The sequence below is a fragment of the Buteo buteo genome, chromosome 9 (assembly GCF_964188355.1).
Source record: "Buteo buteo chromosome 9, bButBut1.hap1.1, whole genome shotgun sequence".
Lineage (NCBI taxonomy): Eukaryota > Metazoa > Chordata > Aves > Accipitriformes > Accipitridae > Buteo > Buteo buteo.
The window spans coordinates 28634486-28648936 of NC_134179.1; the positions used below are offsets into that span (position 1 = coordinate 28634486).

Sequence of the window (14451 nt, forward strand, 5' to 3'; positions counted from 1 at the left end):
TGAAGTTTACAGCAATTACTGAAGCTATTACTTTTGCTCTCAAATGAAATTACAGAAGTATCTGTATGCCTTCCTCCACAACACACAGTGTTTTCCAGTCCCAAGCTTCTGGAGGGAACTCAAATGAAGACATAAAGCATGTCACAGGACAGCTGCTGCTGGTCCCTCTCTCCTGGGGGTGAGAGAGCCTGATACGAAATGCAGGCTCTGGAAGAACCGTGACCTGTCGGGAAGTCCTGATGGAGGCTGTGGCTTGACCACGCACTTGCTGTATGACAGAGAGGTGTGCCCAGCCGTGACCCCGTGCAGCAAAATGCGAAGACTGGGGTGTAGAGGATTACAGTCAACTATCACTCCCAAGGAATTCCTGTGGGAAAGGATGTGCATGTAGACATGTCTAAGCTAGGCTAGTCCTGAGAGGCCACTATTTGTGCTGGGTAAAGTACAAACAATAGAGTCACAGTCCAGATGAGACGATCAGTATCTGCGCATGCAGCAAGAGATGGTACCAGCCCTAAATAACCATCTGACTAAATAAACTGAGTTGGTGCACTGTGTGAAGTGGCTCAGGTGGACCTGGACTGGCAACATAAGGGTGAGCTATTTATGGCTCTTTGGTTAAAGTTTATATATAATCACATCAGTAAGAAGTGCTTCCCCATCCCTGCAATGTTCCTTCCTACTGAACAGGTGCTTTAGCACGTATTTCTGCCACTATTGCTAACACAGTGCACAAACTCAACCCTCCCAGTGGCATGGTGTTAAGTACAAATCCTTTTGTTTTATCTGGGAAGACAGTACTATCCTTGGATACTTTCTGGAGCCATGCTCTGTGAAAAGTTTATCAAGATCAGAAGTATGATTAATTAACTAGATCAGATGGCAAATTGACCAGTTAAAATACATAAATACATATGAACTGTTAAAGACACATATGCACTTCATAGTAAGTCACTGGGTTTTTACCTGCAGGACTAGCCTGCTCTCATCATAGCGGGTCAGTTTTGTAGACAGTTGACCAACATAAGGACCAAACTGTGTTCTCTTCTGTATTACTTTCTTTGCAAATACTCCAAGGACTGTGAATAAAAAAAGACCAGTCTAGTATTAACATAGACATCACAAGCTATTTCTTGTATATTTACAGTTGTGAAAACGGAGGTAAACAACAATAGTGCAGAACACATGAATTCTTCTTCTAGACAAATAACCCAGGTAAATAATTCTAATGGGAAGAATCTAAAAAGGATGTAAATATGTACATAGATTTTTTAAAAATGGGTATTACATTGAATACAAAAGTGCCTAAAATCCATGACAGGATATTAAACTGAGTATGCAAGTCAAGTATGTGTTGATACCCTTCAATCTGCAAGCTGATGTTATCATAGTTGCCTGCTTGTTGGCATAATTTATGAGGTTGTTCTCTCCCAATATGAGTGGAGAGAATCTATAAAAACACAACATTAGCCATCTTAATCATTCTAGTTATTCCCCTGCCTAATACCAATGGTGCAACACTATTGTGGCATCTTGTCATTCTCCTTCTGAAATGCAATCTAGCCAGGACTAATTTTACACAAGTAGTTGTGGAAAATTTGCACGCTAAGGATGTTGTTCCTTTTTTCAAGTTTGGGCATTGAAATTGCCCTGCCCTCAGAAGGAAACAACAGTCTTTCTATAACATGAACTGAAGATGATGCAAAAGGTAAATTAACCCCCTGTGTTCAGGAGTTTGCAGGGGGTAGATGAGGGATGTTATTTACCATTTTGTTTCTGACCTCTTATTGAATACTCTTTCCTGTTTTGCGTGTTTGGGGAAAAGAAAAAAAATGTAATAGTGCATGGCTGCTACTATTAGATACAAATTCAACATTCATTAAACTTGTATTGACTGAACAGAGCTAACTGCTCACAGCTAAATGTCACACCAGCTCTGGCTAATGTCCTGCTGTCAGTCTATGCATGAAAGTTACTAGAAATCAGTCATAAAAACCAGTAGCTGAATGTGAGCTTCAGCTGTGCTCAGCTGAAAGTAGTCTTCATACTGTTAATACCCAGTGATTATGCCTTGAGTTATTCATGAAAACAAGCCAGCGTTAGTACTTTTCCCTCCTCTTTCTCAAATGTGGGAAAAAGAGCTAAAATACTTACTCTGCTGGTTTCCAGCTCGCAGCTCCAACACTCGCAAAGTGAGGTAATGAGGTAGGGTGAGACGGGCTCGGCTAGGAATAACCCTATCTTTAGCCCTGATGAGTGGTCCGTGGAGTTTGCATTCTCCTACAAGGCTTTTACCGCAATCCTCACACCCTACAAATCCAGAAAAGGGAACCCGTTACTAAAAACGACATACTGCTCTCCAACTTAGTCTCTTCTAATTTTGTCACCTTGAGAACACATCTTGAATTACCAATGCTTTTCTTCACACCACTGTTCTACATTAGGTAGCAAAAAGATTATCTGCAAGTCAAAACTGAACTGGGAAGGTTTGAAATAACACTTCCAATTTGTGCATTCTCTCCTGTGCGAATTGGTGGGTCCTGACCTCCAAAGATTTATATGCACGTTCATCTGGAGGTGTCACAAACCGTGCCTTTGAAGACTTGGATGGCAGCAAAACTGGAGCTCGCAGCATGCACACCTATAAACCAAGGTGCATATATTTATATAGAAATGAGAAGGGCAAAATTGCTAGTAATAACCAAGGTGACTTGCAGAGATCCAAGGAGTCCAAGAAAGATCGCTGTGACTTTGTGAGCCTGCACAGACCATTCTTAGTGGAAGACAAAACCCTCAGTGTACCTTAACAAATGAGTACGATGGGTCTTACAGTCACAACTCAGTTGACAATCACACAAGGGCAGCCTTCTTGCAGACTGTGCTGCCTGTGGAAGTAAGCAAAAGGGGCACGCCGCATCCCCCAGTCACCGGTTCACAATAATGACATCTGCAGGCTGAACACATGAACCATCCAGAGAAGTCATTAATGAGAAATACATGTCTGCAAACTGACTTTCCCCCAGCACAGTGAGGTATTTTTGGTTCAGCGTAGCTCAAACTGGTTGCCAGGGAAACCCATACGGAGCCGCGACACAACTGAGCAGTGACACTCTCCAGCAGAAGGAGGTCATCCCGGCACTGGTGTCACACAGGGCGATGGGAAAAAGAGGACTTCTCGCACAAAACCTTTTTATAGACAGTAGAAACCAAACCAGCGAGCCAACAACGCTGTACGACCGAGTTAAAAGGAAAAGCTGATATTGGTCATCCATGACTACCTCGTTTTGTTTTACTTCTGAAAACTCTGCTGAGCAAGTCTATTCAGTAAGCGACAATAAGGAGCAGAGGAGGGGAGCCAGAACAGCCAACAGACTCCAAGGGAGCCACGGGACACTGTAGCAGAGACCGGGGCAGGAGAGGTGAGGCTTCACCACAGACAGGGGCTCAGAGCCAGAGAGGTCAAGAGAAGCGTAAGGGCTCAGGAGACACTGCCTGGAGAGACATCAGAGATGGTCTTTGAGAAAAGAGAGAAACACCATAAATGCCATATTCAGGGTATCTCAAAAAGGCGTCAGTTTGTAAACACAAGTAGGCACTTGACTAAATTACAGGCCTCGAGAGTCTAGTCCAAAATCTCCCCAAATAAGCCTGAAGTGCTCCTACTGAGTTCTTTGGGCTCTCCATCAACTCTAAATGAGCAGGTAGACTTGCACGTTGGTCAGGCTGCAAGCACTGCAGTAGTCCATATTTTTCAATAAGTTGGGGACCATGTAATAGTTTTCTTTTGCTATGGCTCCCGGACTATACACTTGCACTATGAATAGCTGAAATATGTGATTTTTTTTGCTAGTGCTACAGATACAGAACACGCCACTGTACAGCCATCACTTAAAATGAACGAAAAGTTAAGTAATACAGCTGCAAGGCAGATTTTTCTTGTTACAAACCATTTTATGTACCTGAAAGTCCTTTACAGCTAGGCTGCAAGAAAAAAAATATTTTCTTGGTGATTTAACTTAATTGGCTTTTAAATAAATTGCCAACAATCTATGTCTTCTGAGGGCAACAAAATTCTGAGGGCTTCCTGAGCTTACCTAGAATAATAGCGACTTTGTCTCAAGTCAAATAGCTCCTGCTTGGAGAGTCGTACGCAAACTGCCAAATAACATTACCAAAAGCAAAATGGAGACAAAGAACTGCTGTTAGAGGGAGGATGTATCTAATCGTAAAGTACACGACCTTATCAATCTATGCCATGCCTCTGTGATTCATCACTACCGCGCTCCTGAGCAAACCTTCCAGCCACCCCGGGGCAGTGCCCACCACAGAGGCCCCAGGGTGGGCAGCTCATGGGAAGGGAAAACAGAAAAAGAGTCTCCCTTGAATCGGCCTCCAAATTTGGCACTAGTGCCCCATTAGCTAACCCTCCTTCGTTCTCCAGATCCAAGGTGTAATGTCTGAAACAGTTCATGCAGTGTGGATGCTGGGGAGGCACTCCTCCAAAATCAGGGACCGCTCTGCATCCAAATGGGTGCTGAGCATGCCACTGAGCTTATCGGCCCCAGAGATGGCTCCCCAGGTGGCAGGCCTAGCTGGCATGACGAAGCCGTCAGCTAGCACTGAATTAAATTAGCTGCAGAGCTGGAAGGGGTTTTTAAGCAGCTTGCTAGTATGGCTTGGGATTCTGACTGGGCATTGCTACGCGGCACCTTGAAATATCTGCAGCTGCCCAAGGCGTGTTCTAGGATTTTCTGTGTTTTGTTACATGGGATATGAAGATAACTAGATGACTTAGTTATTTAACAGGCATCCTGGAATGACAATCACTACACAGTATTTCTGACCCCACACCAGCATGTTAGTCCCCTGACTCTGAATTTATTGCACGCTAAAAATTGCCAGGTGTACCAGAAGCACAGGATTGAACCACTGTAAATATAACAACTTTAGGGACTACTCTGGGGAACGGGGGGTCTTTGTAATTTCTTCCCCCTAAAATAACAGCGCAAAACTGTCAAGTTCACATTCTTCCTCAGAGATAATTACAGACCCAAGTCATGATCTTTTGTATTTCAATGCTAAATTACAGATGCTGTTGGCAAAGGAATGTATGCATTATGATAGCTGCAGCACGGCACCGGTTTGCAAAGCTCACACAGATTTTATGCCCCCTTTTAACTTGGCTGCTTAGGTAAAATGTAATTTTTTCAACAACAGCCTCAGAACACACTCTAACCTCTTCTGAAATATGGAGCATCCAGCTAGGGAAAGAATACACTTTGTCGTATTAGCACTAGGAATGAGATACACTTGGTTAGAAAAATTACTTTCTGTGAAGAAGATTTTTTATGCTTTTTGTTAGTCACTTTAGTACCTCACTTGATGCTTTTACAGTTTCCCTGCTCCCTTAAATTTTATTTACACAAACAAAATTAACAGATTCAATGTCATGTTTACAGGAATACTTGATAATGTGCAAGCATGCAAGAAAAAGTAAAACTGCCTCTGTTCCTCTGCTTTGCTGTGATTTAGATGAGTAGGCAACACAAAGAAATAAATGAGATTCACAGGAGTTACAAGCTGTTAAAAACCAGATCGTGCCATTTACTATATCTTTAGAGCAGCAGTGCTACATTGTCCCCTAGAGGGTATTTTTTCGTTCTTTCTCCATGTCTTTGCAATGACTGAAAAAGTTCCAAATAATGCCTTTTTTATCTCTCTGTAGTTAAAACTACACAAGATAGTAGGTCTTGCAGCTGGTAAGATTTTTATTTTGCTGAACTCCACTGCAGCAGTGGGAAGGCACGTGTACAGAAGAGCCCAGCACGGGTGCGGGTGCAGACTCCGACCAGGTTACGGGTGTGCAGCCACCACCTTATCACACCCTGCAAACCACTGCTGGACCCGCTAAGAGAAGGGTACATCTCCTGTATGCCCCCAGCCTGGCAGCCCTGCACCTGAATGCACCTACTCCCACTTCTGCCCAGCCATCGGGAACCATGGTCGGCAGCTATGGCTTTCCCTGGCTCTTTGGGTCACTGGGAAAACGACACCCGCTGCCTGCAGGATGCACTCCCACCACATGGGCTGACCGAAACACCGGCAGCCACGTTCCCAGGCAAGAGAACGGGTTGCGAGCGTGGCTCACCTGTACCGTCCTCACTACGCTGGCACTTCCCCCCAGCGCACGTCTAGGTGACAGCTCTCCTTTGCTGCAGACTACAGCCTGGCAGCTGCGGCGGCCAGCTTGCCTTGTCCTCCAGGCAGCTCTGGGGCTGGCCACGCTGCTCGGAGATGAGCTCTCACGGCCAGCAGTAGCCAAGGTGGCACGGAACCTTCCAGCCAAGCTAGGCTGGAACACGGTTAGCAAACTCAGCTTTGCAAAACAGCAGCACCACCCGAGTGCCGTGCCACCCCCACAAGCACAAGCCCAGCCTCGGGGAGAGCTCATTAGCGTGGGCAAGGAGCCACAGGCTGCGGTTACACGAAGTCCGGCTGCAGAGATAACAGGAGCTATACATAGCCATACTAGGAACTGCAATCACTGTCGTAGCAGCTCGAACATACCACCAGCTCCTCAACCAATCAGCGGCAGCAGAACACTACTTTTTAAAACGAGTTTGCTAAAAACTAGATGTCTATCAGGCAGTCCTTCCTGCATTCTCCAACCTCTACTTTCAAGCGAGACTTTACAGTATCTGAACACTTCAGTGACCCACAAGATGCCTGCGGTATGATTTACGTGCCCTGCGAAGGCAGAGGTAAATCATTCCTTTCAAAACGTCCACTTCGAGCAAAGAGTCCCCATAAGAAGCGATCGTCCAGCTGAGCAGTGCTCAACATTTGCTGTGCTGTTTTGTAGCATTAGAGTTAGCTCCCGTGTGCCGAGGGAACAAAGATCAGTGTACATAGCAGTCCAAATCCTAGCCTAATTACAGTCATAAGATTTGCATAGCAAACAACAGTAATTTATCCCAGAGTAAAATCATACTGCTCCGTTAGCCTTGTTCAGCTTTCACGTACAGGAATGCTGCAAAAGTACCTTGTGGACATTTTCTAAGATACATAGGATGTGCAGTATGCCAGTCTTGGTTCTTCTTACACAAAGGTATATGAGGTTTTCCTGCCCTGTGGTTTGTTCTGCAGCACACCTTGCTGGAAAAGCTTGAAAACCTTGTTCTACAATATAATTTATCTGGCACAAAATTCAAAGTACTCAATTAGCACACAGTTAATCCTAAGTTATTTTCCCATTATTGTGGGCCACTGGCACACATTTCATTTGTAAAAAAGTTTTTATGAAAGAAGCCTTACATGTCCTAGATTTGATGCACAAAGTGCATTTAGAAAGGAGCTGAAGCTCTTAACTGATCAATAATTCATCCTAGTTGTATTATAGTAAAATAGAATTCAGAACAGTTTTTTTCAAATCCCGTTAACTTCTGATATTTTGTCGTGCTAAATACCCTACTGACTGATCTTCATTTTTTAACTGTAATAACCGATCACTAGTCCAACATAAAAATAGGTGAACATTTCTTCAATGTCTCCTTTTCATGCCTCTTCTATCTCATACAACAAAACTTTGTATTAGCAGAGAGTTACAACTGCTCAGCTCTGCATGGAAAAAAAGAAAAAATAAATACATCAGGAAACCACACACCAGACTGACTTTGCAATCATAATTGCTCACCTGAGCAAAGGCTGAAAAAACTTGCACTTTCATGCACCACACAGTGTATTATTTGGGAAGCAGGTATTGTATTTCCCATAACCCCACAGCCAAAAATACCCCCCCCCCCCAAAAGAGAAGCAGGGGGAGGCATTCCTACGTGCTTGAGAGGGAAACTTTCAATAGATGTCAAGCAGTGAGTTCCCACGCCTTTGACACACACAGACCTTGAAGCCTCACAGTCTCTACCTGGCGGCACCAGCACAGACACTGTGGGACACGCTGCTGGAGCAACATCAGCTCCCTTACCAAGGACTTGGCTGCTGATTGCCATTCCCGGGCTTGCAGGCGAGGGGACCAGAGCCCCTGAGATGCTGGAGGAGGGGGAGAAGGAGTCCTGGCCCTGCGCAGGGGTGAGTGGCACCCTGCGAGTAAACGCCTATGCCTCTTTTGGGGCCCCCTCTCCCCGGGGAGGAGAACGGTAGGTGGTTTGCAAACATCCCAGCAATCAGTCTTAACATTAAACATACTCACAGAAACATGACCTCACTCTACTAAAATGTAAAACTTAAAAAATGAGTTACTATATTTGGAGACAGAAACAGAGAAATAAACCAGCAAACATGCCTTATTGCCACCCCATACATTCAGTCAGACTGGCAGGCCGAGCTAATTCCCTAAAACTGGGACCCAGCCCTGCAGGTGAGCCCAGCGCTTTGGGATCCTGACCCAGGCGCTGATCTGCAGTAACGCTTTCCTTTTCCTCGCCTCCATCCTCCTGGTGCCCCTGCCTTTGTTCCCAAGAGGGAAGAAGATTCAGAGGGAGGGTATGTCCTTGGGTCTCCAGCAGTGGGAGATCATCTATCAAGGCACCCGCTTCTGCCTCACAGAGGTACGATCCTGTCCAGCACAGCTGTTCTTATGGAAGGATGCCTCTGGAAGGGAGGTTCAGCACTTATCTGACTGTAAAGAAATCTTCTAACGCAAAGCACGCATGCATTTTCCTGTCAGACACAAGTTCCAGTATGTAAACTCTTCAGAACTCCAAAACTATTTGTTATACAAACATATAAAAGATAACAACAACTATGATTCATTACTAGTTCCTAATAGGGAGTAATCATGACAGTCAAACACATTTGGGAACAGTAAGTTTTTTGCCTGGTGACCATGAAGTACTACAACAGGCATAGCCAGAAGGAATTTAACCAGCTTCCCATAAAAAGTCATCCTCCCACCAATCCCAATGAGGCTTTCTACTGTGCTCCTTCCGTTTAGCAAATCTTAGGAGCAAAACAGTTAGAGAAGCCTCAAAGAGCACAGCCAAGCTGTGAAATTTGGCAATGTGACTACACACAGCAGCTTCAGCGGGTTCCCACAAAGCCTGTGCAGCAGGATACCTGTGCTCTGCTGTGTCTTACAAACTTCGTAGCTAGGAGGAAAAGAAATAGTTACCTTCGCTGTTTAAACACCTGAAAGGGCAGTAACTTACAGGACTTTCCTGCAAACTTAAAGGAAAAAAACCCCCAAAACTAACAAACCAAACAGCGAGGAAAGTATGTAGGTGTGATTATCAAGGTTAACTTCACGCTGCAGTCTGAGCTACTGGTTTATCAAAGTTCTTCGTAGGTTCACTCATCTAAAAATGACTTGAGATCAAAGCATTGATTGATTCAAATCATTGTTTGATTGAAAGATAATTAAAAAAATAATCACCTTCTGGTTATTCTTGGGACTAAAATGTACATGTCACATTTCTGGTGCACCACATTGGGTTTGGCTGCTATCAGAACCCACTTACCTAACAAGCACAGTTCAAGAGAAGTCACCTCCCATAGTTTGCATGTAATACCTTCTAATCAGCACAAACAAAGAGACTTCTCTCACTGCTGAAAGCTGAATACATTTCAAACAATCAAACTGAAAAATGCAGTTGGATTTTTCAGGGGTTTTTTTCTTTTCCTTCTCTCCCTCTTCCTCTACTGGTTTGGCATGAAGTCATATAAAATTAGATCCAGAAACAGGGAAGGAGGTTAACAGCAAATTCACAGAAACAACTGCTATTTTTTATGAGAAACACCCTCAGTCAACATAGCCTGGTCCTACAAAACGGCCAGCAAAAGCTTCCTGCGAGCCAAGCCCTCTGCCCATCTCCCCCAGCAGCCAGCAGCAGCTAGTCCCAGTGCAAGACTGGGGCTCCTTGGCTGCGACACCTTCTTGCTTTAGGTCTTCGCTAGCACTGTCCAAACTGCACTGCTTCCATACTGCAGACAGCAAAACTAAGATTCCGCTGTCCACAGAAATACAGACAGCCATCAAGAGAGTCATATTCAAACTGCTCATAAGCACCCTGTGGCTCCTGAGCCACATGTTGGACCCCCTAATCCACATCTCCCACAGCACAAATTTTACCTCCCACAGCAAAAGCAGCTTTAACGGGTCACAAGCACTTTTCTTTTGGGAAGGTTTGTGGCAGGCTGGTTGATATATCTTAGTTCAGACCTTTCAGTGTATAATGTTAATGCTACTGCTGCAATTTAACAGAGACACCAGCATCGCCTATCTTTGCTCTAGCAGAAAAAACCCAAGCACTTGTATCTTCCTAAATGTATGTATGTATAAATACACATGTGTGCAGCCACACACACCATATCAAGTGCATTAATACAGTCAATGATTTTATCCACGGCAGGTCAACACCACAGCTCCAATTCTGATAAACGAAGTGCAGCAATTCTAATGACTAATGCTCAGTATTAATTAGTTGAAATACTTCCAACCCTTGCAACATTCCCTTAAAAGGGAACCTTAGATTGGGTCTCTCTGTCCTTCCCTGAATTTGGTTGTTACTGGCCACCAAGTCCAGATGTCATGCGGAGAAGACTGGTGGAGGGCTTGGTGACAAAAGCCACCTCTCCTTAGGAAACCAGCCCAAATTGATTCTTGTTCTTCCACTTGTAACACAACTTCCAACATGGGCTTGCAGGAACTTTCCCAGCAAAGACGCTAGTGGCTGGGATGTATTTCTAGCTGCTTACTGGTAGAAAGAACCAGGCAGGTGGACACGGTTTGGAGAAGGAAATAGGAGTTTACTGTAGGATGCAATGAGGAAGCCTGGCATGACAGAGCGGGCTGTACTCATCCCGTGGCTGGAGAACTTGAGGTCTTTAGAGGCAGTTATAACTAAATGAAGCAAGCTACAGCCACTGGGAATAAAAGCGCAGTGTAAAAACCATGGGACCCACTTCTGCAGGTAGAAGTCCATACACTCGGCTCTACTAATGTGCGAGTAGCCGTGCTATGAAAGAAGGAAGTCCGTGTGGAGAAGTGAATACATGGACACTTAGGACTGGTGGGGGCTGAGACCTTGGAGGGCCAGTCCTGAAAAAACACTCCAATCCGTATTACATTCAGCAGAAACTAAGTCTGAATAAAACTGGAAAATCAGTTAACTTTCTCAGCGAACTGTCCAAACCTCCTACTGGTATTCCAATTCACCCAAGAGAACAAAAAAAAGTTATTTTTTAATTTTTGACTAATGAATCCTAAAGCATATATTTAAAATACTGAAATGTAGGAGTCGTCTTTTAAAAGCACTGGGTTTTGTAAATGAAGGGTCATTAACAGCTTCGCAGAACAGCTTTAGTTCTCACTATGCATCACCTTCATAACAGAGGACAGAGCCAACAACTTCTGTTGTACTTGCCTTATTTCCAACACGAAAAGGATGCTTGATTCCCAGCTTCTCTGGGAACAAAATCGGCAGAAGAGTCTCATCCTTAGCCTTTATGATCCTGTTAAATTATGCTCCTTCTTCAAGGCATGAAGTGACTTCTTTAAAAAAAACCATAGACATTGGGAAGCTCTGCTGCTGAACAGACACAAAAATGTATTTCTGTGAAAAAAATACTCACATATGCAAGGTTGTATCTGTGCTTCCATTTACTTGTTCTCTTTTTCCTGAGATCTAACATATACTTCTTTTTTCTACTCTAAAGACTTTAAATGGGAACCATAACTATCTATCATCTTGACTGATACTGTACTAAATAAGTTATGCCCACCTGAGCTTCTTTAACAGACTGATTAAGAACAGGTAATAAAATTGGCAGCAACACATTAGGGAGCAGTATAGTACATTTCCCTTACAATAACTATTCTCCTCAGGCATAAGGACAGCTTTGAGTCTAGTTCTCCAAAACAGAGAATTACAAAGTACGTGATTATAGAGTATTATTGGAGAATTACATCTGAGAGTTGCACAAATTTGTGAGTTTAAAAAAAATTGCAGATTTTTTCTGTGGATGAAGCACTCTAAACTCAAATTATAATGTATCTCCGTAAAGCCCTATTTATTCTCTTGTTGACAGTCATCTTAGTTTGAGATTAAATAAAATCCAAACACTTTTTCTACGTTCCTGATTAATTTGTAGTTTCTTTAAACTTTTCCAAAAGTCACAAAAATAACAGTAGTCTCTATTACTAGAATCTAAGAAACAACTTTGCAAAGCAAAATTACAAAGAATTTGCTCCCATTTTCATACTTTCCTAGCTTGAAGAACAAGACCAACAGATGGTAAAGGCATCACCTTGGGGGAAATGCACCATTCCTCAGATATGTATTTGTATAACCCTGGTCATTTAACATGCATATTTACTTATTGTGTATGATCACATATCCCACTTTGTATTTGGTGTATCTTACTCTATTGGTTGGAAACCAATTATTTTATACTCCTTCCACTTCAACATTGCCAACAGGTCACAACAATATTTGTATTTTATAAAGATCCTTGATGTTAGAAGAGGCAAAGGGACAACTATCTTGCCAAAACATCCCCATGTACTTCCCTGCACACACCTGGCTAAGCACCTTCCAGTCCACTAAGTTAAACATAACATGCTCTGCCTTGCTTTATCATCCAAGTAACAGAGAAAAAATGCTACCTTCCTTGTCACACATGAATCATCTACTCTTTTCTCCATTACAGTAACTAAAAAAGCTCTGATCAACTGAGCTTTTCATGACCATAATTCTTTTATATTTACACCATTACAACTACCCAGAAACCCTCACCAGTCAACATTTTCATAACACATCTAGATTACAGCATTAAAATGACCTACAAATTAACCTCCTTTCCAACTTAAGTGTTACCTTTAAATTAGCTTTAGCTTTAAATTTTAGCATCTTCCAATGCCTATCATGTATAAATACACGTAAGTGAGGTCAGAAAACACTCCTGACACATTTGGCTAACAACGACGACAACAGAGCCCACAAACATCAATATCAGGCTGCCTGATCTTAGTGTTTTTACACCTTTGTCAAAATCATAAATGCATTTTCTTTTTTTGCTTTTCCCTCTGAAAATCTTGGAAACTTAAAGGCAGAAGTCAAATGCAAAAATGTTGATGCTCTACAATCAAGCAATGTATTTTCATTTTCAGGATCACAAAGTATTTTAAAGAAAGCATGTTTGCATATGGAGCCCCAAGGCTTCTAAGAAAAACAGGTGAGTTGTCCGCTGCAGAGAAGAACAAAATGAGACAAAACTAGTAAGATTACTAGCTCAAAGTCACTCAGAGGAAAAATGCCAGACTGAGGAATACAAACGACTCTGATAAAACATGAAACTTCCCAAGCACTTCCCCCAAAATTAGGGGACTACTCAAGAGTTTTCAAACAACTGCACACATGCACGGACACTTTTAATCAGGTTCGTAACACAAACCCAGCAATTCGTACTGTAAGAACGAGGCAGCACAACGGCAATTCTGTTTGGAGCTTGCTCTTATGCTTAAACTGACTAAAGAAATGACATTACTTAACTTTTTTTGCTGCAGTCCTAAGTGGGCCACACCTGAAAGTTGTAGCTATGTGAGCTCAGAAATCTTCTTCAGTCACCACAGAAACTAATACAGAAACTCTGGCGATTTGTTCTCTTGTTTTCAGTAGAAAATTTACATATGAATTACACACCAAATTCCTTCGGTCTGATAAACTGTTCTGGACTCGCATGAAGAAAATAATGCTTCCTCATTATCATCCTCCTCTTGCTATTCTTTGCTGTCTTTACAAAAAAACTGTACATCTAAAACCAGCAAGTGCAGTGCTAAGTCCATCTCTCGCTTTGAGTCTACGCATAGAAACAGAGGTTTGGAAATATATCCTTACATTTCAAGGGATTTTAGATTCCCAGATTTTCTGCCAGTCAGGCCTGCTTGTTAGTCACTGCCTTGTGCGTAAGTACTAACACAGCAATTTATACCAGTCAAGAAATCATCTGATGCAATTCGGCTGATTCTCAAAGACACAAAGGATTGCATGTAATAGCCTGCCTGAATGACTGATGCTCAGGACCTGACTGCAAGACCCAAATACCAAATTTTTTCCTATTACTTTCCATATTCTTTAATCACCATTAGATAAAGAACAAATGAACACACACAGAGGCTAGAAACAGCACAAAAGTCACTTAGGTGTTTCCCGTGACAGAATACAGTTCAAACACTGTTTTTGCACTCAAGAACAAAAATGCAAACATTTCATAATCGCACTACGTATAGGAAATCAATACAATCCTTACCTTATTTAAAATGGCATTTTTAGTAAAAGGTCAGACTATGCTAGTACAAGGTGGCAGGAACCTTGCCATCCTCCTTCGGCAGACTTTTCCAAACACCCCTGTGTTCAACTAAGTCTAACTCCGCTCTGTTTTGTTTCCCTAGGAGGACCCATTCAGCACCATGTGCTCCTTTTCAGCTGTCAATAAACA

The 14451-nt window shown here is 42.8% G+C and overlaps 1 protein-coding gene across 2 annotated transcripts in view; it reads right to left on the reverse strand.

Moving 5' to 3' along the window:
• Positions 1-14451, reverse strand: part of PLAGL1 (PLAG1 like zinc finger 1) — a 57377-nt gene that overhangs the window by 11107 nt on the left and 31819 nt on the right. For both annotated transcript variants that reach the window (XM_075035890.1, XM_075035891.1), the window contains exons 3-4: positions 2155-2310; positions 967-1079 (exon numbers count right to left, since the gene is read on the reverse strand). In XM_075035890.1, the coding sequence (XP_074891991.1) occupies positions 967-1079; positions 2155-2310 (269 nt within the window). The remainder of the gene's footprint in view (positions 1-966; positions 1080-2154; positions 2311-14451) is intronic.